Source organism: Lytechinus pictus, chromosome 8 (assembly GCF_037042905.1).
Source record: "Lytechinus pictus isolate F3 Inbred chromosome 8, Lp3.0, whole genome shotgun sequence".
NCBI classification, from domain to species: domain Eukaryota; kingdom Metazoa; phylum Echinodermata; class Echinoidea; order Temnopleuroida; family Toxopneustidae; genus Lytechinus; species Lytechinus pictus.
The window spans coordinates 36,935,071-36,959,002 of NC_087252.1; the positions used below are offsets into that span (position 1 = coordinate 36,935,071).

General features: G+C 37.9%; 1 protein-coding gene across 1 annotated transcript in view; it reads right to left on the reverse strand.

Annotated features, from left to right (window-relative positions):
- The window catches only part of LOC129266551 (transmembrane protein 145-like), a 31,499-nt gene extending 15,149 nt beyond the window's left edge, over positions 1-16,350 (reverse strand). Inside the window, exons 1-8 of the mRNA XM_064104014.1 lie at positions 16,127-16,350; positions 13,058-13,132; positions 12,284-12,370; positions 7,637-7,864; positions 6,129-6,207; positions 5,122-5,193; positions 2,965-3,033; positions 670-829 (exon numbers count right to left, since the gene is read on the reverse strand). Of these exons, the coding sequence (XP_063960084.1) occupies positions 670-829; positions 2,965-3,033; positions 5,122-5,193; positions 6,129-6,207; positions 7,637-7,864; positions 12,284-12,370; positions 13,058-13,132; positions 16,127-16,261 (905 nt within the window). The 5' untranslated portion in view covers positions 16,262-16,350. The remainder of the gene's footprint in view (positions 1-669; positions 830-2,964; positions 3,034-5,121; positions 5,194-6,128; positions 6,208-7,636; positions 7,865-12,283; positions 12,371-13,057; positions 13,133-16,126) is intronic.
- Positions 16,351-23,932: the final 7,582 nt, after the last annotated feature.

Genomic DNA, 23,932 nt, shown 5'->3' on the forward strand with positions numbered 1-23,932 from the left:
GAAACCAGACAAAATTAGGATTTATTTTTTTTATATCTAAAAAAAAGAAAAGTAAAGCTGTAACGTCACTCTTACTAAGGATTTTCAAATCACTATGCCTGCAGATGCTTTCTAAAACGTAAAAATCTTTTGTCAAAAGTCCTTCAATAACAAATCAGCTTTTGTTGAAATTGGTGAAATCAAAACAACAGTGTCATCTGTGACTCTGGTCAAATGACATAGTTGCAATTTTTCGTCCGCTTCGAATCCTTGGACGATCTGCTGTCCCAGTCCACCAACTTTCGACAAAAACCTCTCAGCTGTCCCTTGTGATTCGACTTAAATTTTCAAAGAAATTGGGGCATTGTAGAGAACGTTCTGCTTAGTAATTACGAAAACTCCCTAATGAGTGAGTAGTGACCAAACTAGAGTCTTTATTTTTTTCAGTTTGATTTGTCACTTTTTTACCACCATACCATCATTTTAGGTGTGGTGAAATTACGCCACAGACCGCGAAACCACATTACTTTTTTAGTCAGGTGGGTCAGGTATCATTCCACCGAGGGAAATATTATAGTCCTCTCCTTTTTCTATCATAATCATACATTGTTATATTGTTGTTGAAAACATATAAAAGAATATAACACCTTAAAACCTAAATAAAACTTGTTTTCTTATTTGATATTTTACCTGGTAATGGTATATCCCTTTGCCATGAGGATCAGCTGGAGTAGAAAGAGGGCGTCGGCACCCGACTGGAACGCCCTGGCAGTGAACTTTAACCCTCGGACCTCCGTCCCATCGTTTGCATAGTCAGCATAGAAGATGATGTAGAATACAAGGCTAAGTACTGAAATAAAGAAAGAGAGAATAAATTGTAATTACATGTAGCGGTCTAATGAACAAAATATAGGTAATTGCTGCTCACAAATGAATTATATAATGGCCGAGTTCTACACAACTTTTGAACTAGTCTTGGCCCATTAAAGAGAAATTAAACCTTTGGAACAAGTGGGCAAGTTCGCAAACAATACGGTGCCCCTCCAATCATTGTCTCCTCCAGGTCAGGGTCCGCCACTGGTCTGTCGCTAAATATTTCCAATATGGGTATTTGTTGGTCATCAAGAAAAATCCCATAAAAGCCCAGTTTCACACAAAGGGCATTCATGTACATGTGTTTTTCATGATGCATATTCTAGTTTCTATTGTCTGTTTGTTTGTTTTTTTGCTTTTACATGTTAAGTAAAGGGTACATTCAATTACATCTCTGTTTTCAACATAAACAATAATGGACTGATTATCAAATGCATGTGTAAAAAAACGTCAATTGGGTACACGTAGGTCATGCTATTTAAATGTTAGTGATATAAGGCAACTGGGAGTGGTAATACATGACATGCGCTCACAAAATGTTGCTTAATTTCGGAACTGCATACCCGGACGTCATGAAGTTGGTCTCAAAAGATGTGCAAATCTCCAAAGTAAAAAGTCCGTGTGCGGCGCGGTTAAAATTTTTTCGCACAGCGGCGTTAAAATGAAACATGTCGAGGGGGGTCAATTTGACTCCCCCCACACAATGCACAAAAGGAATCAGCCTTGTTTTAAAGGAAAAATAAGACACACAAAAAAATCAACACACATCCACAGGGGCATTAATACGATGACTCAGCCTTAGATACCACCGAGCAATTGAAATACACACAAGAAAACAACACATCTTTTCAAACAAGGAATTAGGCAAATATAAACAGCAGGTGTAACTTGCATTTGCCAAAGTGAGTGTTGATATTTGACTAATATTTGCACGGTTAAATCTACATCGTGTGCACAGGAATCAAGGGGGGAGTGTTTCCATGAAGCACTTTGTCACTGATTTTCACTGACAGATTTGGTCTGAGCCAATCAGATGCAAGGATCTCAGAAGCTTACATGTAAAGTGGTGCTCAAAGTACCCCCACCAGAAAATGAACATTTTCAAAAGTGGTCAAAGTCTGCCATCTTTTAGATATTTAACCCGAAATAGACTGGGCTATTTTGACACCTAAAAAGACTCTTTTGATCTCAGCCGTCCATCGCGCGATCGCAACGGAAATTGGAACGCGCATCACCCATGGTATAATCTACAAAACTATGACATCAAATTCTGCAAAAAATCTCATTGCTCATTAATTATGCTAATTCATGCGTAGAATTAAGTTTGCTCTAATTAACAAAATAATGCCCCTAAAATGCTAATTTTTGTTTCACATACTCTTTATAGGAATCTGATCAAATGTATTTAACAAAAATTTCAACATCACATTTATTTTCTTATGTATTTTATTGTATTATAATTTCTAAAGTTTTTCTCTGTTTTTCGACTTTGTTTTTTATTGTTTTTTCAATGGAAATTGTCGGGGACTTTATTTTGACCATAAACAAGATAAAATTAATTGATTTTAATCAGTAAAATGAAAAACAATGATACATTAATGAATTTTGGCTAAAAATACTATTTGCATTGGATTTGTACACAAATTCATGTTTTCGCGCAATTTTGGGTCTGCATGCACTTACGAAATGTTGGGTAATTTCTGAACCGCATACCCGGGGGTCACAATTTTTGTCTCAAAAGTTGCGCGAGACTTGAAAGTAAAAAGTCAGCGAGCAACGCGGTCAAAAAGTTTGTGCGGCGGATTTATCACGAAAAATGTCGAGGGGGGGCTGAATCACCCCCCCCCCCAGTCTTCTTAGGGTTAATTGTGAAGTCAGGTGATAAAATATTACATTCAATACAGTTTATTTCTCTGGGCTATTCCCAAGGCATTGTAGTGTTGTTGTCTACGCTAAACACTCAGCATGAACTAGTGCATTTTCTTGTGGGGTTCACTAACTTTTCAGCACCACTGTATATTAAACAGGTATTCAGTGACAAACACTAAATACTTGTTTTGTGAAATGCTCCCCATATAAAGGAGATATGTCGTAGGGAATGCATGTACTTACTGTATAAGAAGAGAACCCACATGTACATCTTATAGGTGGTGTGAAAGAGGGACCTTGAAGCCAGGAGCACTGTAGAAAGGGAGAGAGGGAGAGAGAGAGAGAGAGAGAGAGTCATAGAGAAAAGGAAAGAGACAAAAAGAGACATGAATTAAAATAATAATAATTGGATTTATATACATATATATATTTCCAGAGGATAAAAAGCGCTGTTGATGGCATGGTTATGTAAGTGTGTTTTGAGATGTTTTTTGAAGAGGTCAAGGGTAGAGAGATTTCGGAGAGATGGAGGGAGTTTGCTCCAAACACGGGTGGGCAAGAGATTGAAAAGAGTTGAGACCGGCCTGATTTCTGGATTTTCTGGACATAGAGTAAGGGGGAGTGAAAAAGGAACAAATATTCATATTGTCCAATATGTGAATGGGCAATTGCATAAAATATTCCATAAAATATTATAAGAAATACATGTAAGTATGCCAAAAAAAATCAGAGGCTTGGGGCAAATTTGCCCAAAAGATGCTCAAAAAATCACTGGACGATCAAAAAAGAGTACCCCAGGAAATCACCCATTACCCATTAACTGCAATGTTTAAACATATTGGCCCGATTTCACAAAGGTGGTTTTTAAAACCACCTGTATTTCCTTGCTTATTTACCGTGTATATTAAAAAATGTCCAATGCTGATGCACGTTTTTGTCAGTGTGCCATATTGACGCCTGTAGCCATGGTTAAGTATGCTATTTTATTCATGATTCCCCTGTTTGAAGAGTAGGCGCATTAATTCAAAACAGTGGACTCGTGAATAAAATAGCGTGGATAACCACGGCAACAGGCATTAATTTGGTGCACTCTGACAGAAGCGTACATCAGCATTGGAAATTTATTATTATTACTTATACAAGGCATTTTAGGAGATAAATAAAAGTCATATTTCGCTCGCTACAGAGGGCAATATTGGCCATATTTCTGTTAGTGCGATTGCACAGTAGGAGCCGACTTTGATTGCTAATTTCAGTATTTGAGAAATCTGGCTGGAACCAGTTTATGAACCAACGCATTTAATGTGCGGCGCGGCCTGTACATACACAATGGTAACCCAAGCGCAAGATTTCTACGGGTTGAGTGTTTGTGGGTGCGCCATGCATGATGCGCGACTGCAAGGTAACCATTTACGTCACAATTGCTTATTAAGGGTTACTTCGCTAAGTTCGTGAATAACCTGAAATCAGAAGTAGTTATAAGCAAACAGGCATATAAATTGTTCCGAATAATAGCTTGAATTACATATTGTACAGCCTTAGGTAATAATAATAATATAGACTGGCCCTTCTTTCGGGAAACATCAAATATGGTGCCCTTAAAAGAACCATATTGCCCTCGTCTAAAGACTCGGGCCAATATGATTCTGTTGCGGGCGACATACTTGATGTTCCCCTCAAGGCCAGTCAATATTATATAAATATACACGGTAAATAAGCGTTATTTATACAGGAAATCAGCATAAACCGTGGGTTCAGCCGATGGTTTTCTAAAAACCACCTTTGTGAATTCAGGCCATTCACTATATAGGCAGTGGGTGGACTGTGTCCAACCCCCTATATGTAAGGAATTCCTGTGATGATATACAGCATAGAAAACCTCTGTATTAGACTATTAATCCCAAAATTACCTTTTATGCAATTTACATGCGTAGATAAAAATCTTCCTATCTAGTAGCAGAATCATTCCAAAACTGCCATGTTTACAAAAATCCACATGTTATACTGAAGTGATGTACACATATGTTAAAGCGAAAATCAATTTAAGGAAATTATCAGATAGTGTACGATGCTTTAGACTGTGAAGCCTGCACATTACCCAAGTAAAAGATATGACAGCTGGGCCCCATATTGTAAAGAGTTATGATTGATCCAATCACTCGTAACTCTATGGAAATCCATCAGTGTCATAATTTTTTCTGCAGGAAATTTGCACAATGTACTTTGTAAACAAAGAGCTCAGTGTATTTTCAAGAAATCAATGAATGCATGATTACACAACATAGTTTGAAAATATTTTGAAGAAACATGCGGAATACTGATATTGACGTTGCTGGCCGTCCATAGTTATGATTGATCGGATCAATCGAAACTCAATATAAGACAGGGCCAAGAACTTACTTGCGACATATATAGAGCATCCAAAGAGGGCCATAAACATGAATAGGAATGCTATGTCTGTTGCTAGGATACCTGTAAACAAAGTAAGATGACATGAAGAAAAAAAAAGCCATTATCATCAATATCATTATTTGAGGTTGAATTATTGTCTCTGCTTCTTTATTTTATTCCTTTAGCCATAGCCGAGGTAATATACAGTGGGCCATTGAAGAGGCAACTTGATAACGGGCACCTCATATAAAATGCTACATATTACTATCACTTTAATAGATCCCTTTGACTTCTATCATTAATTCTATTCTGGTAATTAATCATACCTCAAATGTTTTCTTACTAATAAAAACATTCAATAGTGTGTAAGAAGGTCTTCATATCCATTCACACCTTGGAAAATCAAATTGTTCATCTAACATGCTACACTGCTGGCTCCATGTTCACTTGACTATACACAGAAACTGACTGAACGTCTGGTACAATTTCCTGTTGGTTCCATCTTCTTTATGTCTGTATAAGCGGCAAGTTATGTAAATTGCTTTGTGGTAGCTTTACCTATTACTCTCAACAACAACCTGTAAAGACTACTCAATTCCAAACAAAATATGAGACCTAACACATAGCAGCATTGTTCTTTTATGCACATTTTTTTTTTCAGGAAAAAAGAAAAAAAAGTATAAGCATTGGGATTTCTAAGGGGGGGGGGGGGAAATAGGAAAATTAGGATATTCAACACAAGTGGGGCCAGTAATGTTGAAGGGCTGGACTACCATAAAACCCAGTGAAGTCACTTAGCAGAATAGGAAAATTAGGATCTTCACAAGTAATATGAAAATGGTAGAAAAAGTAGAACTAGTTGATGGGCTGGACTATCCAAAAACCCGGAATGAGACACTTACCAAAATAGGAAAATTAGGATCTTGACAAAAAATATGATAACGGTAGGAAAAGTAGAATTAGTTGAAGGAATGGACTATCCTAAAACCAAATCAAAACCCATAGGAGTCACTTACCAAACTGATCGGCTGAGAAGTGCTTGTACCACCAGTCCTCGCCATTGGTCATTGTCAGTTTGTAGTTCATCAGCAACCCCTGAGGATGATAAACCATTGTATTCCATTTTTATACATTGCATCACTTTCAGACATGTATTTGGAAAGGAAGACCTTCTGGGGAGCGTTTCATGAAAGGACTTGTCAGACGTTTTATCCGACAAGTCCTGTTTCATCCGACAGTTACCATAGTAACAGTGTCTCTCAGCCAATCAGAATCAAGGAAAGATGCCAGATCTGACAACTTGCCGGACAAAAATGTTGATGAAAAACTCCCCTCGTGGGTGCATCATAAAGCTGTTTTTAAGTTAGCAGCGAGTTTACAAACGACTGGTGATCCTTTCTTGTGGTAAGTGACGCACACCACATTTCTGTTGGCGTTGCTCTAGTTCCTAAGAGAGGGTCACCAGTTGTTCATAAATCGCTCGTGAAGTACGAGCAGCTTTATGAAACACCCACCTGGGCCCCGTGCACGAGTAACTATTATGGTAACTCTACCATACAATGGTAACTACCATAGTAACAATGCTCATCAACCAATCAAAATCAAGGACTGAGGGAAAGTTACCACTGGATGGTAAAGTTACCATAATAATTAAGGACTCCATGAAAGTTACCACTGGATGGTAAAGTTACCATAATATTAACTTTACCAATATAGTAAATTTCATGCAATGGGCCCAGGTTAATTTTTATATCTGACTTTCCTTTCCCAGCACCCATGTGATTCCCCTGTATGCTTTTATTACTATTGTACAACGCCTACTTAGCTTGTTGTACGCGAGCAAAAGGGAGGCTGAATGTCAAACATTCGTACCGTTGCACTAAAAGACGTACCATCCAAAATGTACCGTTGCACGGCTTTAGGAGGTGACGTCACAATACGATTTAATTCATTGCACTCGGTAAAAATGAACAATACGCGTATAAGCCAGCTGGCTAAATGCGCAAGGCTGCCCAAGGTCATGTGCGCTAGTGGGATTCTGCTTTCCGCTTTCGGTATTTTTGCTCCCTTTTCATAGATTACTATAGGGATAAACTCTTTGTTTTTTCATATTTTCGCTAAATTCCGAGGCGTTGTACAACACAAATAGCGAATATTCTTATTCGTGCAATGGTGCGAGATTTCGCATTCGGTGAAAGAAAGAAACGCTCTATTCAACTCGGCTCACGCCTCGTTGAATAGAGCATCTTTCTTTCACCTCATGCGAAATCTCGCACCATCGCACTCATGCCTATTCACTATTTGTATAATATTTGTCACTCCATTCTTCTATAACTGTTTGGTAAATAAAACTGTTTTAATAATAATTTTCTTCAGCAATAAAACATGGGGGGAACACAGTAAATATTCTACTAAAGATGCCATGTAAATAACCCCAGAAGGAGATAATCAAACCATATGATATTACATTGTATTTAATATAATTGAAAGAAAAATCATCAAAAAATCATTGTAAAGATCTTACATGGCCAGCATTGCAGTTGGAGAGGACGATGTACCACCATCTGTCCCGCACAGAGCGAAAGCTCCGCCCACCCTTGCAGTCAAAGAAATGAGAGTCGCCGAACAGCCTACTCCAGTCACTGTCAACGTCTGTTTCCAGCCGAGCGCACCCCGACCAAACGTAGGACGTGGTAAGGTTCACGACTTGATGGTTCTCGGGTTTCAAGACGGATTCTTTCTCTAAGCATGTCTGGAGAATTGAAGAAAAGTAAAACAGTTACATGTACCTCCAAGGGATCCGAAATGTTTCGAATAACCCCATTTATATTAATAAACTATTTATACATACATGTACTTCTTTCATTGAAACCCGTCAACAACAGTTAAATATATAGGCCTACCCGTAATTACTTGAGCTTGCCAAACATACCAACAAGTTAAATTACTCTTAGATTTAACTTGTTGGTATGTTTGGCAAGCTTTCAGGTTGTCAAGAACCTTTGTTTAAAAAAAATATGCATGCAAATACGATTTGAAAATGGTAGTAATTACATGACCTCAATTTCCTGCCTATTTGAACAGTTAATAATGCAAAACTGCGCGAATGGTCAGTTATGTCTAAAGTACCCAAAATGACCCTCACAGGTCAAAACTTACGGAATAAATTACATGAGGTTGATGGTTATGATCGAGCGCATATTTTGAAAATAAATGTGGATTTCTAAAAACATCCAATCGTAGCTCTGATCAACATTTGTAACACATTTCGGACAAAAAAATCATGAAAATTGTCATTTTTGGCCAAAATATGGCCAAAATGACCACTTCTATTGTGATTTGGCAAATGAAACCACTTTATCTGGAATCTGGGTGCATTTTTACTTAAGATAGACCTTTTTAATTGTATGTGGCTACAAAAGCAGTCTGTTAATGGACCATTTTCCAAAGAGTGGTCAAAATGGTCACTTTTGGTCAAAAATTGGCCAAAATTGCCAAAATGGCGTGAGTACGGTCAATAAGAGTGACATTTTTGGAATCAGCGCGCAATTTTACCCCGGGTAAGCTTGTCAAACCTTCCCCACCAAAATTTCTGAATAAAGCCCCCTATCTCCTAGACTATACGTATGTACATGACCTGTCCAATGGCTTTTGGCGGGATAATACTATTATCTAATCATATTCATAAAGGGTATTCATACACAATTTTAATATTATCATAACTCACATGCCAACCTTAAAACCAGGCAAGAATTTTTCATTTTTTTTGGGGGGGGGTCTACTTTTCCCAACCTACTGGCTGAATCTGTGACATTGGGGAATCTTTAAAGGAGAATGAAACTCTTGTAGCAAGTTAGCTTTTGTGAAAGCAGAAAAATCAAAGAATCAGATCAACAAAAGTATGAGTAAAATAGGACTAGCAATAGAAGAGTTATGAGCATTTGAATGTCGAGATCACTAATGCTATGGAGATTTTCCCATTGGCAATGCGACCAAGATCTATGATGTCACAGATGAACAACTCTCCCCTTTTGGACGCTGAAAATATACCCCAAAACATCTCGTTTTGCTCATTCTAATCATATGACAAACGATTCATCAATGATATAATGTTGTGAAACCTCTGAACTTGTCCTCTCATAAAGAGAACACCTCACCTTGTGATAGACTCTATAAAAGTGAGAATATAAGTGAAATAAGTACTAAAGTAATGAGGGAGTTGTACGTGTGTGACATCACAGATCTTGGTCGCATTGCCAATGGGAGGATCTACATGGCATTAGTGATCTCAATATTCAAATGCTCATAACTTTCTTATTATTCACTCAATCTTCCTCAAACTTTCAACAATATGCTTCTTTGATTTTTCTCTTTGATATGGATTCAGCTGGTTTCAAGGGTTTCATTCTCCTTTAACATTGCAGTGAATGAAACTGAGAAACAAAAACAAATTAATCACAAAAAACAAAGGAACCTTATAAAGTTAAGAATTGATTCAGAGCAGCAGCCAAGGACTACTCAATCAGACAATAAATTACACTGCCCCATATTAAGAACATAAGAAGGAAGTGAAGGGCCAATGGTGACATTTCCTGAAAATTTTCAAACGTGTGTGAGACGACAATTGGAGACGGTCCATACGTATCTTCAAACTTTAATACTAGTACATGTATTTATCATGAATCGAAGTATGTACATGTTAGTGCTGCAGCCGAACCGCCGAACCGAACGGTAGTTCGCCGAACATGGCACTTCCGAACTGAACAGAACCGAACCGAACACTAAGACTTGGTTCGGAAGTTCGGCAAAAAAATTAACAAACGGCTTTCGGCTAATAAATTTATAAGTTTTCACCCTTTCTAATCATTATATTTGCGCATTCTCTATTTAATCTTCTTTGCAACTGTATGTTGGAAGTATGCTCTTATTTTGCGGTTACTAGATTTTGTTTTCATTTTCATGTTGACATTGTGGTTTTTACGGCCCTGATTAAGAAAGGAGATCCGATGAATGATGTTGCGCGAGCTTGCGCTATAATCATTTTACTGGCTTTCATCATCTCTCGCTCTGTGGCCGAATCGCCGAAGCATGGTAAAGAAAACCAAAACTGTATGAGTGTTCATTTGTTAAATCTAATTATCTATAAATATTGTTGTTTTTAGGTGGCGAACAAGATTCTTGTTTGAAAATCTTCAAAGTATTTTGAATGAACGAGCTCAATAAACTGAAAGTGAAAGATGAAGTACCATTAATATTACGAATTACGATACGATGTGATTTAAGATCGTAACTTGTGTATTGTTGCGGCGGAGAATAAAGATCTGATTGAAGTGATTGACATTATTATTGAGGTGTCGGCTCGCTACTGTCTAGTTTTCATGATTTTAGAGAGAAGTAGGCCCCCTAAAGAGTTTTGAAAACGAGAGATCCAATGAAAGTGGGAAATAAAATGAGTGACTGTTAGAGATGGAAAAGAGAGACGCAAAACAAATAATATAGAAATGAGATGAGGTGAAGTTATATTTTTTATTATTAACAATCAGATGAAAATAAAAATCAAACACTCATGTATGATTACGGTATAGCATATAGCAAGATCTCCTTCCCCTCGTTGAAAAGTTGAATGAAGATAAAGCCATGCGGAAACATTCATCTCTTGGGGGAAAATGACCCCCAATCTTTACTTTTTTCCCTTTCTTATCAACTTCTCAAATTAACCATAAACAATTCGATGATCATTCTACTCCCCCTGTCCCATTACAGTCGTAAAACTTTGCATCCCACTTGGTCTGTATCATGGTCGAATGAAATCTGACCAATGAAATCATAGAAATCTCGGTAATTGCCCTTCAATATCGGTGAGCTGAGTTTCGCGAGCAGACAAAGCACGTGACTGTATGTACCTATGCGACAATCAGCCACATGCGATTGGTAGTTTAGTTCACCCATCGAGCCAATTAGCGAAAGGCGCATTACATAAGCACGCTTTCTTCGACACGCCCCTGGCCCTACAATGCCTACAGTTCAGTGCACTGGCGCTGGCCGCTTCGTATGTGATGCAATGGCCAATCACGTTTGGCCGGACTGTATATATAAATATTCATGAGCTCAGAGTCCCGCTACAAGGGGACTGCATGCGCTGGCCTAGCTGGTACGAGTGCGAGCGTAGTTACCGGTAATTTGGCAAGTATCCAAAGTGTGGTCCAGGTATGGACGACTAGGAAGAGTCGCCATTTTAGAACTGTGAATTACCCAATAAATCTGTCATCAGATAATCAAATTCGAGATAACAGTTGATTCGTTGAGCGCTATAACTTTCATAGTTTCATGTCAACAAGATAGAGATAAAATGGTTTAATGTGACAGAGGACACACGAGCACATGCAGTCAATCAAGTACAAATTGTCTACCGGTACGCTACGTATACCTGAATGAACTATAGCTTTATCAGTCTTTCATATCATTACCGAACCCCGAACCGAACCAATGTTTGGCAAATTTTTGCCGAACCTTGCCGAACCGAACCGAACCCGAACATGGCGCCTGACTTGCAGCACTAGTACATGTACATTGAAGTGTCTGTCTTTTACACTATAATGATTACATTACAATGACGTCTTTTCGAACTGGAGTACTTTGCACAATACATACGTAGGGAGTTAACACGTAAAGTCAGTCAGGGAAACCAAGCACCCTGGTATAACACAAGTAAGGGGTGTACATGTACATGTAGGTCTACATGTAAAGAGCACTGAAAATCCGTATTCAGTGCAATGTTTAACAATTCACAAATGTTGCAGATTTAGAAAGGCTGTGAAAACTATCTCCCCCCCACAAAAAAAGGCCTAATGTACATAATGATAAATGGTAATAATCTTCAATGATATTCCTACAACAGATGTACCGGGCATGCACGTGCTTCAACCTTCCTGATTGAAAAATGGGGATTTTTTTTTCAAAAATAGGAAATAAATGTATTTCAAATATAGTGTAGGAGTGCAAAAAATAATAATATATGAAATCTTAAATTTATAGCAAGAGCCCTCGATAGTATAAATTCAAAATAATTGAAATATCTGGCACATAAAGTTTAAGTACCATATACATGTAGAGGTCAAGGGTAGAAGCGATAATAGGGGTCAGGGATTAGGGATCAAAGGTCACTACTTACCTGCAGAGGTGCAGTATCTAATGGGTAAACTGAAGGCCACTGACCCGGCTCATCGTAATACAGAATTAGGTTCTGGGTTTCAAAAGACTGGATGGGAGAAAAAAAAACCATCTTAGAATTACAGCTACATGTAATGGGATTTAAATGCACAACTCTGACGTGGCAAGGTTATTTGCTACATGAACTTCCATCATTCTCAAAACACTAGAACTTTTTGATTTTAGAACTGTCCATGAGTCGTCAAAAACAAGACCAAATCGGGCACAAATTTCTGCTGAATTTTAAAAAAAAGGCGATAAATTTGGGGACTCGAAATGAGCTTGCTATTGATCCGAAGTGTTTTTCATACATCCTCTGACTTTCAGCCTGCATTCTCAAAGGAGGTTTCAATTGCACCAATTGCACAAAACCATGAACTATATATGTATACAGATTTCTTGCATTATCGCACTTCAATTAGGCGCCCGTTGCCGAACGCATGCATTCATAATTGGACCTTTCTTACTGCAAGTGTTGAAACAAGCATAATCAATTATGCACACAAATCTGCAAATCTGTGTGAAACACCCCTATTTACGATGCACATGTACTGTACATGTACGCAGTGGCATGTATTACAAAGAGCTATACTAAATTCAAATCAAACTCATGCTGAGACTGATCACAAATTGTGTACTTTATGATCTATGGGTATCAGGATTTTATAACTATCAATTTTATTTTGATTTAAAATGATCACAATTCTTTGTAATACAGTGCCAAGATCTTTCTTACCTGAGGATACTGAACTTCAAATCGTAACCTTCCAATGTCTGACAGAAAACAAAATCTTGCTAGAAATATCCAATTCTGTAGGAATAAAAAAAATAGAATATGAAAATTAGATAAAAAAAGGGTTGGTGACAATGCACAACGCACATGAGTCAAAAGTTAATCCTTGGTTGGACTGGCAATAGAAAATAGTGATTACTAGTCCAACCTCGGATAAATAATTCCCGCTATACTTTCTCAAAGCCTGATATATTTGTATAATATCATCAACTTGAGTCCTCAACTTCAACTTAAGGCTAACATCCATGCGCAGTGAGTCGCCATCGGCAATAATCGGCGGTCTTCAACCTTCAATTTTGCAAAGAAAATAAAAAATTGTACCCAAATCTTTGTATGAGATGAAAGTATCCACAAATCCTTTCAAATATATGAAAAACTTGAAATTGCTGCATTTTTAAGTAAGAACGTCATGAATTACGCACTTCCGGAACGGCGACACAATGATGGGTAAATTTTGAGTCGCCGATTCGAAACATCCGATACATTTACTACACAGACATATCGCGCATGCGCACACACACGCACCGATCGTACACAAAAGTGCATTGACTCGGCTGCGTTGTTGAAACCTCCCCATGGGTTGAGAATACGTTGAGACACCACACCTCTTATTTTGATAACAATTGTCACCCCCACTTTCAAAATGAAATGATCGTGAGCATTTTTTTTATAATCTATATTTTGATACCAAATATTGGTAACTTGAGCGGGCAGCTTTGGAAACATAGATTGCTTAGTGTGGGCGTCTCAAATCGTCGCCCGAAAAAATCGCAGCTAAAATTCACACCGTACGGACCAAGTTTGCCTGGGGGGGGGGGGCCAGTCAAATATATTGCTATACACACGCGTGACCAAAAAAACGTGTTTAAAGGGGATTTTTTTTTCAGTTTTGGATGCAGGCCGCGCATGCACTCATTAAGGGTATCAAAAACACTGATTTTCAAAAAAAGGGGTAGTTTTGAAAAATGAATTTAGAGTATTTTTTTTTTCCAAAGCTTTTTTTTAAAGACTAGCCAAACCTGTTTAGGGTATGTTTTTTCTCCAAGCTATTTCCCCGGGGTCACATTCTGGCGACAACTTGTTTAGGGGCCAAAATGTGTAAATGAAAAAACTTGTTAAGAGGGTTATTTTGCACACAGAGAAAAACTTGTTGAGGGGGTGTTTGGAAATAATTTGGCCAGGTTTATGTACAGCAATAGACCTTATCGCAAATAGATTCACGCAAAGGATCATTGGATCGAAAAGGGAGCAATAGCGCCGCTATTGTCCGGATGCGACCATGCGAACGCAAGCAGCCGACAATGAAGTGTATGATTTCCATAGTGTATCAAAATACGATCGACGCCCGCAGCCAACTTTTTGCAATCTTCAAGTAAATGGCTTGTCATATTTGTTTCAGAAACTAACATCACTTTTCTTCTTAATTATGGGTGGCGGAGATAGATGTGCTGTCTATTTCTGCAAGAATTACCACATAATTTATGAAGACAAGTGCAACTTTGTTTCATTTTTTTATAATACTGCCAAGACAAAATAATGAATAGAAAAAAAAATGGGAGAATAGATGAAAGTATAATGAGAGAAAAATAAGTATAAAAAAAGAAATGAGGAAGGTGATCTGTGAGAGAAGTAATTAGTGACTGAATGCGATGGAATTGAAGATGCAAATTTTTAAATGATTTTGTTTTATAAAAAACAATGGAATATATATCACGTAATAATTCGCTGCCGATTTCAGAACATCGCATGCGCGCGAGGGTCCGAGCTCGGACCAGACCCGGTACCTCCCGCATGCGATGTTTTGAAGTCGGCAGCGCATTAATATTTATACGTGTGAGGAACTTCATGTTGGCTCTATATCATCAATTTTGAGACTGATAGAACTTAAAGCATGGAAAAGAAGTGAAACTTTGTGTAAAGTAAGAATATTAGTTGCACTTGTTTTTAAAGATTGTGATGTTGCATGAATTTTGTATTTTCTCCCCATAAAATCCCACCTTTTGTCACTCGGAATATCCGGTCGAGTTCATGGTCTCGAGGTTCGGGTAGGTGGAGCGTAGTGTAGCGGTAGTGAAGTGGAGTGGAGCCTGCACGAACTTCGCTCGAGGTACATCAGGCCAGGATAGCACTGGAGCGGCTATTATGGATTTGTGTAATATATATCAAGGTCGCTTTTAATAGCTTGGCATTGATATCCAGGGGGAGCTTTGAGTCATAGGCAATAAGATTAAGAACAGCTTGGGTGAAATTGTAATTGTAGTTAACAGCTGCTTTGTCAGAAAAATGTATCTCGATGTCGTTGTTCGAATCCTCGGACATCACTTCGCGGATCGCTTGGATTCGCCGTGCGACGTAATGTTGATATGGACTGAAGTTATGCGACCAAAACTAAAATATTCGCCTGCAGCATGCTGGCAGTTTGTTCGCCACATGTTCGCATGATTTGGTTGCTAACTTCAGTCTTAAGGTTAAGCTTCAGTGATAATATCACTCAGTCCATATCAACAGTACGGCGCACGGTGAATCCAATCCAAGCGATCCGCGAAGTGATGTCTGAGGATTCGAACAACGACATCGAGATCAAAGCTGAAATACAGCCGTTCCCAATATTGGAAAAGAGGTGGGGTATATAAGTTATATAGGCCTAGGCCTAACTATATTTGACCTCGAAATGTGACCGAGAGACTTGTCATGACATTGGCCTTTTTGGGAACAAGTAGTAGTATGATATTGGTGACGAGGTACTGGTTAGCTGGTAATCGGCCGGTACGAAACTGCATTAGCGCCGTAAACCGTCTAAAACAATGGCTAATATAAATAGCATTTACATGTAGGGTCATCAACAGACAACAGTCAGGTGATTTAACTCTTGTCACGGAATTGTGATTTTCCTTATTGGACGTGTGTGGATAAGGATTGCGCGCGCCAGTAAATGAATGATGAATGACCGTTACGCGACAAAGATAAACACGGACAAGAAACGAAACGAAATTCGTCGATTTTTATACTTACATCGGTTGTTTCTATTCGACCTTCTTGATATAGACATAATGTACTCTGTAATAATGAACTTAATATGGCAAGAAATAGTGAAAATTGTTGAACAACGAAGATTTGGCCCTTCGTTCTTCTGACTAGCTGCGCCATTTTCTTTGCTGATGATCGATTTTTATTTTCATTTTGCAATATGGGGCGCGCGCACGTACGTACGTACGTGCGGCGCGAGCGAGCAATTCGCAAGCGAGCGATCGAGAGTTACGGACACTTGCATGTGTATGCATGTTTGCATTCCGCCGGGCATTCCGTCGACGGCTGGGAATAACATGTACGTAATTCGGTAGCGTTCGATCGCCTAGCAACACCACGAGTCTTTCACTCTGTCAATGATCGAGTCGTAGCCCAATAAGCCAAAAAAATTGAGGGGCTCGATATATGGCGTATTGAGAAGTTTTATAACGAGCGAGCAAAAAAAAAGTGCCTTTGCATACGAAAATCCAATTTTGTGACAGATTTTGACAGAATGTTTAGAAAATAATAGATTGATTGATTGCATTTATTCTTTTTCATTTCAAAATTTAACAAAAGTTACAATGTATAGCAAAACACAAAAAAATTTAATATACAGAAATGAAAAAAGAGAACCCACACTACCATAATTAATACCATAATACCATATTTCACCCGATTTCACCTTTCTCTCTTTCTTTTTTCCCCGTTATTTCTTATTTTTTCTTGGTCGTGATTTTTTTTTTTTTTTGGGGGGGGGGGGCTTGCCCCATCTGTAGACCTACTAGTATGCCTATATTTTTCAATGGTCCTAAATTTTGATTTGTTTTTAATTTTTTTTTGGGGGGGGGGCGAACACGAATCCCTTTGATTTATGAAGATATGGGCAACAAATTATACTGCAATATACAAAACTTATTTGCCCAGTTTGGAAATTAGGTCCATTATTTTTCATATAGCTATTGTCGGCCTATATTTTAATTTTTATAATGATCATTATTTTCTTACAAACAAGCATCACAGCTAGGCGGTAAAAAGGTGAACACCCCGACCCCCTCCTCCAACCCCCCTCCCCTCACCTATGTTTTGAAAGTAATGAAAAAGCTCCCCCCCCTAAAAAGTGGTACGGAAAGAAGGAGAAAGGGAATACCCTGTAGTCAGCTACTCTGCCACCCCCCCCCCCCCCGATCACCACAAAAATGTCGACCCCCCCCAAAAAAAAAAAAAAAAAAAAAAAAAAAAAGAGAGAGAGAGAGGGAGGGGGGAGGACAAGAGGAAGGGAAAATGCTGTTGCACACAATAAAGATTGTGTCAAAATATATCACAAAATTGTATTTTCATTTCAGAAATGGCAAAAGTCTTTACGCCACTGACTAAAATAAGGGCCTATATAGGGCCTAAGGTTCCATGACATTTTCTCCGGCGACATTTGCTCCGCTGTAAGTTCCACACACTAATGGAATGATCAACTTCAACCCCGAGATTTAAATAATACTGCATCCTATTCTATATGATTATACCTAATCCTAACACTATTACAACCTTAACCCTACTATCTTGACGAAAAAAAGTCCGGAGAAATAATATTGTCGCCGGAACAAAATGTCGTCGTCGTGTCATCGGCTATAGAAACGCTATATTATGTAGGGCCTACCAGGGGCCGCGGAACGGTTTTGAAAGTGGGAAGGGGCTGAGCTGAAAGTGGGGGGGCTGACCATGCAAAAAGTAAAAATCAGATGGTCCTTTTTTTTTAAAGGTTTTTCATAAATGCATGGTTTTGGAAAAAAAAAATGCGGGGGCTAAAGCTCCCCCCCCCCCCTGGTTCCGCGGCCCCTGCCTACCTAACTTAAAGTTGCCCCCCCCCCCCTCATCCCTGATAATATATAGATGAGCATTGACAAGGGATGTCTCCAGCTTCCACGGTCGCCACAGCCACGGTTGTCTTCTTCTCGTGTTGTATTGTTGTTTCGTTAATTGTTTCATTGAGGTCTGAGCTATATGACGAGTGATGACGTCATCTCGCCTAACACAATGCATATCGGAATACCTCGCCCCATAATATTGTAGAATCTCGTTAGCTTTGATATTTTTAAACGTAAAAACGGGCCTAGTATAAGTATCCCACGTCAAACTATCGTATAGGCCTATAGCTATACATTATAATACCAAAAGAAATGCTGAAATCAGGGGCGGATCCAGGATTTTCCAAAGGGAGGGTGGCACATTTTCCCGAGGAAAAGATTGACAAGCAAAAAAAAGGAGGATTTTCAACCAAAAATTAAGGAAATTTCTTCCACGAAAAAATAGACAAGCAAAAAGGGGGGAGTCTTCACTTTCAAAGTGGGGGCAGACTTGTCTTATACGGCATTTTTACATTACAAATTTTAAATTACAAACTTATCTTTGACCTCTCAATCTCTTCCTCTCTCGCTCCCCTTTCAGTACTTTATTCCTACTCTCTTCCCTCTATTCTTCGTCATGTCTTTGTTTTCTTTTGCGTTTTTAGTATAGTCACTAGCGTACCTAAGGGGGGGGCCAGGGGGTAGACTGCCCCCCCCCCCCTGACGAGTCACAAGCAAAAAAAAAGGAAGCGAAAAAAGGGGAAGAAAAGAGGAAAAAGGAAAGAGAGAAAAAAGGGGCGAAGGGGAAAAAGAAGAAAAAGTTTAAGAGAAAGGGAAAATAAAAACTACACTGCAGACTGTCGGAAAAAAATATAAACTGTCGGGCACACGGGGCTGTTCCAACTGATTCGGTTTTTTACTTCTACCATCTTTGTTGGTAAATGGCAATTTAACTGTAAACTTTTATCGGTAAATTGTGATTTTTACGCAATGCGACTTTTAGAGCTCTCTGTACCGATAGAGAGGACGGACTGGGCTGACCAGGGACAGGAAAAATGTAGAGAACAACTTTTAGTAATATAATTATAAAAATAAAAAAAATCGCTCGCGCTACGCGCTCGCATCAATTTGTTAGTTGGATACTTAATATAAATGTCTAGTTTTCAGGTTGAAATATCAAAAGTTTTCAGCTCGCACTTCGCGCTCGCGTCAATTAATTAATTAGAAACCAATTTGTTCACAGTTACAAAAAGTGCTTATAATATCCAGTTCTTAGGCCGGAATTTCAAATATTTCAGCTGACGCTTCGTGCTCACATATAACTGTTTAGGTATATCCATCCTGTGATTCCTGTTCATAGTTAAATGAAGTGCTTAGAAATTCCAGTTTTCAGGTCGGAATATAAAAAATAAAAAATATCAAAAATATATCATTAGAGACCAAATTGTTCACGGTTACAGAAATTGTTTAGAATATCAAGTTCTTAGGTTGGAATATCAAAAATTTCAGCTCGAGCTTCGCACTCGCATAAAATTCCATCTTGTTCATAATTAAATGAAGTGCTTAGAATGTAAAGTTTTCAGGTCGAAATATCAAAAAATTTCAGCTCGCGCTTCGCGCTCACACCAATTAATTGTTTTGAACTACCATCTTATTCATAGTTTAAAAAAAAAAAAAAAAGGGTGCTTAGAATGTCCAGTTTTCAGAGGGGAATATTTCTAACTTTCAGCTCGCTCTTCGCGCTCGCATCAATTAATTTTTCAGTAAGAAACCGATTTGTTCATGGTTACTAAAAAGTGCTTAGAATATCCAGTTCTTAAGTCGGAATATCAGAAGTTTTAGCTCGCGCTTCGCGCCCGCACGACTGTTTAGATACCCATCCTGTAAAACTGCTTAGAATGTCTAGGGTCCAGTAAGGAATATCAACATTTTTAGCTCGCGCTTCGCGCTCGCATAATTCATTTAGGAAGATACCCATCCTTTTCAAACGTAAGTGCACAAAATGTATCGTTTTAGGTCTAGATTTTCAGAAAAAATTCAGCTCGCGCTCGCAATTATTATTTTTATATTACTTTAGTGTAAATTGTTAGGCACGTGTCAGTGAGAGTGAAGACTTTTTGGGGGTGGGGCTTGTCAACATTTTTGTAAACAATAATGTCCCCCTTGAAAATCCAGGATCTGTCCCTGGGTTGGATATAAACGAGTTTTGGCCGTCGGACGTCAGTAATCGGTACTGATATCTGTCGGTAATCAAGGTCCTCCACCCCCCCCCCCCCCCCCCCGTGGAAAAGGCCTAGCTATACCCCTGCTTACACATTCATCTGGTTATAAACGCCCCCCTTTCTATCCTATGTACCCGATCCCTTCGTCCGCCTATCTATCTTTTTCCAATTTCAATTCCCTCAACCTTCTGACATGCATTCCTGCCAGTGAGTGAGTAATTTTCCCCATATCTAGTGATATATATATAATGTTACTGTCGCATATATTTTCACGTTCATATTTATTCTTTATGAGTGAATGGATGCATTCCTTTTTGTTTTAAAGGGGAATCCAACCCAAATAAAAACTTGTTTTTATAAGAAAAAGAAAAGTCAGACAAGTTGATAGGTGAAAGTTTGAACAATATTGGACAAACAACAAGAAAGTTATGAATTTTTCAAAGTTGTAAATATTGGAAATCACTATACTCATGGAGACTTCAAATTGGCCGCATATGGGATGTCATAGTGATGTAAGGCAAGGACTACTCTTCCATGTACTCCACTACATATTATGGCTAAAATGTCATTTTTCCTCAAAGTTTTATTTCAAATTATATTTTTCTTTCATGAGGACATTAAACAATATACTACCTGGGTTATATTTAGATTACTGCCCCAGGGGAATGGGTACTTAGGAGAAAACCACAAATCCCTGATAATAAAGTACATGGCCTATGGGAAAGTTGTCCTTGCCCCTTGTCATAATTTACTTACCGAGTTGCCAATTTGAAATCTACATACTATTAGTGATCCCACTTTTAAAGCAGCTATAACTTTCTTATTTCTTGTCCGATTTCTTTCAAATTTTCACCATTCTGTTTGATTTATTTTTCTCCTTCCCAGCACAACATTTTATGGCCAAGGCTGGATTCCCCTTTAACTGTGTATATGGAAATAAAACAAATGCAAATCAATACATGAATACAACTGATTTCAATGTTAAATACCTCTTTTATAACGTCTCCAAATGAACAGAATTGGGAGCATAATGAACACCTTCAAAGAGGAATAAAAGAAGTATTTTAATATAAACATTGCAATTACCACTTGATTAGAAATTTATATCGATCACGATCCAATACATTTCATTTCTCGAATGATATACCAAAAGAGAATTAATTTCGACAATAAAGTGCAATCGCCCGATAGCAAATATCAGTAGTAGCAAGATCCCAACTGTTTTATTGGGCAGCCCCTGGGTAACCTTTCCCACCTTCAGTGCCACTTCCAGACCTACACATACAAACGTGTATGGGAGGGGGTGGGCTGCAAAATGCAGAGCAACGAGGACTGCGAGGTGCCCAAATATCCTCGTGTATTGGTAATTTTATGACCGAATGTATAATTTCTGCACGTTTCACATCATGTAAAAAGGCTAAATAATAATTGAAAAAATGTTCGCTCGCTTCGCTCGCTCGAAAATTAAAACTGAAGTTGATATTAGGGCAATGATTATCAGCCCCCCTTGAAAAAAATTGTGCCTAAACGTCGATGCCTACTACCCCCCCCCCATCGTGCTCATCATCCTTGTCACTTGCCCCCCCCCCCCTGACGAAATATGCTAGGTACGCCACTGAGTATAGTCCCGTATCTCTGTCATCTTTTTATTACTTCTCGCTATTACTCACCATCTTATTATTATTCCCAATATTCTATTTTAACTTAATTGTATTTTCTTACGCCTACACTGGTGAATAAGTCCCAATTTTCAAATGTTTGATATATTATCTTAGGGGATCCACGCTCTACAAGCAATGCTTTTTAGTGGATCCCCTGATTTCCATATAAGATTTTGTTAAAACTATATATTTTACAAATGTTTGGGAACTCGTATTGATTTGTAATCATTGTGATCATATCTCATTTGTATTTGTTTATATTTATGATGTATGTTTGATTTGTATTTGCTTATAACGTTAATAATGGAAATGGAAAAATACACTTTAACTCGAACTAATTGGGGGATTGGTTCTATAAATTATTGTATTGTTATAACTATAACCACTAATAGCTATTTTATTTTATCTGTCCTCTTCCCTGTTTCATGTATTTATATTTCCAATTTCGTCTGTACCCCCTCCCCATCTCCACTCTCCATCCCTCCCTTTCCCCCACCCCCCACACTCTTCCCCTCTCTCTCTATCTCTATCTGTCTATCAATCTATCTATCTCACGCACACAAGCAAGGCAGTTTAACTTTAACATAAAATTATAAAATGTCAGCAATACTGCTATTTCATGCATGTATTTTGGATAATCCGATCGACGTGCAAGCAAACTTCCCATTCAAGAAAAATGAAATAGGGCTAACTTCAGCTTTGACAGTTTGACATTTATGAAAGTCAGGTTACTTACTTTATTATACATTCTTTCCCCAATTTCACTTTTTTTTCTTTCCACTACACTCTGACACTTTGACAAAAATCACTTCCTACCACGGTTCGGTGTAAAAATGGCAGAGGTAATAATAGCAGAGGTAAATAAATGGCAAAGGTAAATATCGCAGAGATAGAAAATGGCAGAGGCATAAATGAATCTCTGTCAAGAGTAATAGTAGTTATCATTCCACTTGACATCATATTTTTGCGACTAGTCACGGTGATGTTTAACGCATGGTTCGTTAATAAACATTTTTTTTGAAATCCACACAAAAAAGAGAAAATCACACATACAGCGATATGAGTTCCTTTTTTCATCATTGTTTGCCTGAAGTTCACGTCACGGTTAGGCATTTCATCATATGATGAGTTTAGTTGCAAAAGTGCTTAGGTCCACTTTGGACCATTCTGAGAAAAACCATGTTTTTTATTCTCACTTTCTGCAATATTCTTATGAGAAACTAAATTGTCATGATGTACTACCCTATCATGTGAACATAAAATTGGGTATAAAAGAAATCTACCTGTCTTCAATTGTTTTCTATAAATTCTTTTAAAAATTATCATTGTGGACCTAAGCCCTTTTGCGAGTAAACTGAAATGAATCCAATCAATTTTGATTTAAAAAGTGATTTTTCTTTGCCACTTTTTTCATGTTTTCATGTAAATTTCAAATTTTCGTTGTTTTCATCAAAGCGACTAAAAATTTAGAGGTTTTGAGACATAAAACAATAAAATTTATGAACAATAGACCTAACCCCTTTTGACAAATGAGCTCTTTAGAAGAGTTTGTTTGCAAAAGGGGTTAGGTCCACTCCAAGAAAATCATTTTTTTTAATTCTCCTATATTGCATATTCTTATGCGAAACTAAATTTTCAAGATTCCCTACCATGATAACATAAAATTGGGTATAAAAGAAATCTACCTTTATTCATATTTTTTTTTAATATTCTTTTCCAAAAAAATTCGGTGTGGACCTAATCCCTTTTGCAACTAAACTGAAATGGACCTAACCCCTTTTGAAAAAAAAGTGATTTTTCTTTGCCATTTTTGATCACTTTTAAATAGGAATTTCAACTTTTCTTTGGTATCATCTTATAGAGCTACAAAAAATCTATACATTGAGACCAAAAAATCAAATTTGATGAAAAATGGACCTAACCCCTTTTGCAAGTGAGCTCTTCATATTATCATGATTATTATCATGTGTTCATCGGCCTATAACAATGCTATTTACGAATTCGATGGAGGTGTACCGTGAGGGCTTTTAAAAAGATTATGAACGACATATTTTTGTTGTCATTAAATGACCAAAAAAGCTAAATGAA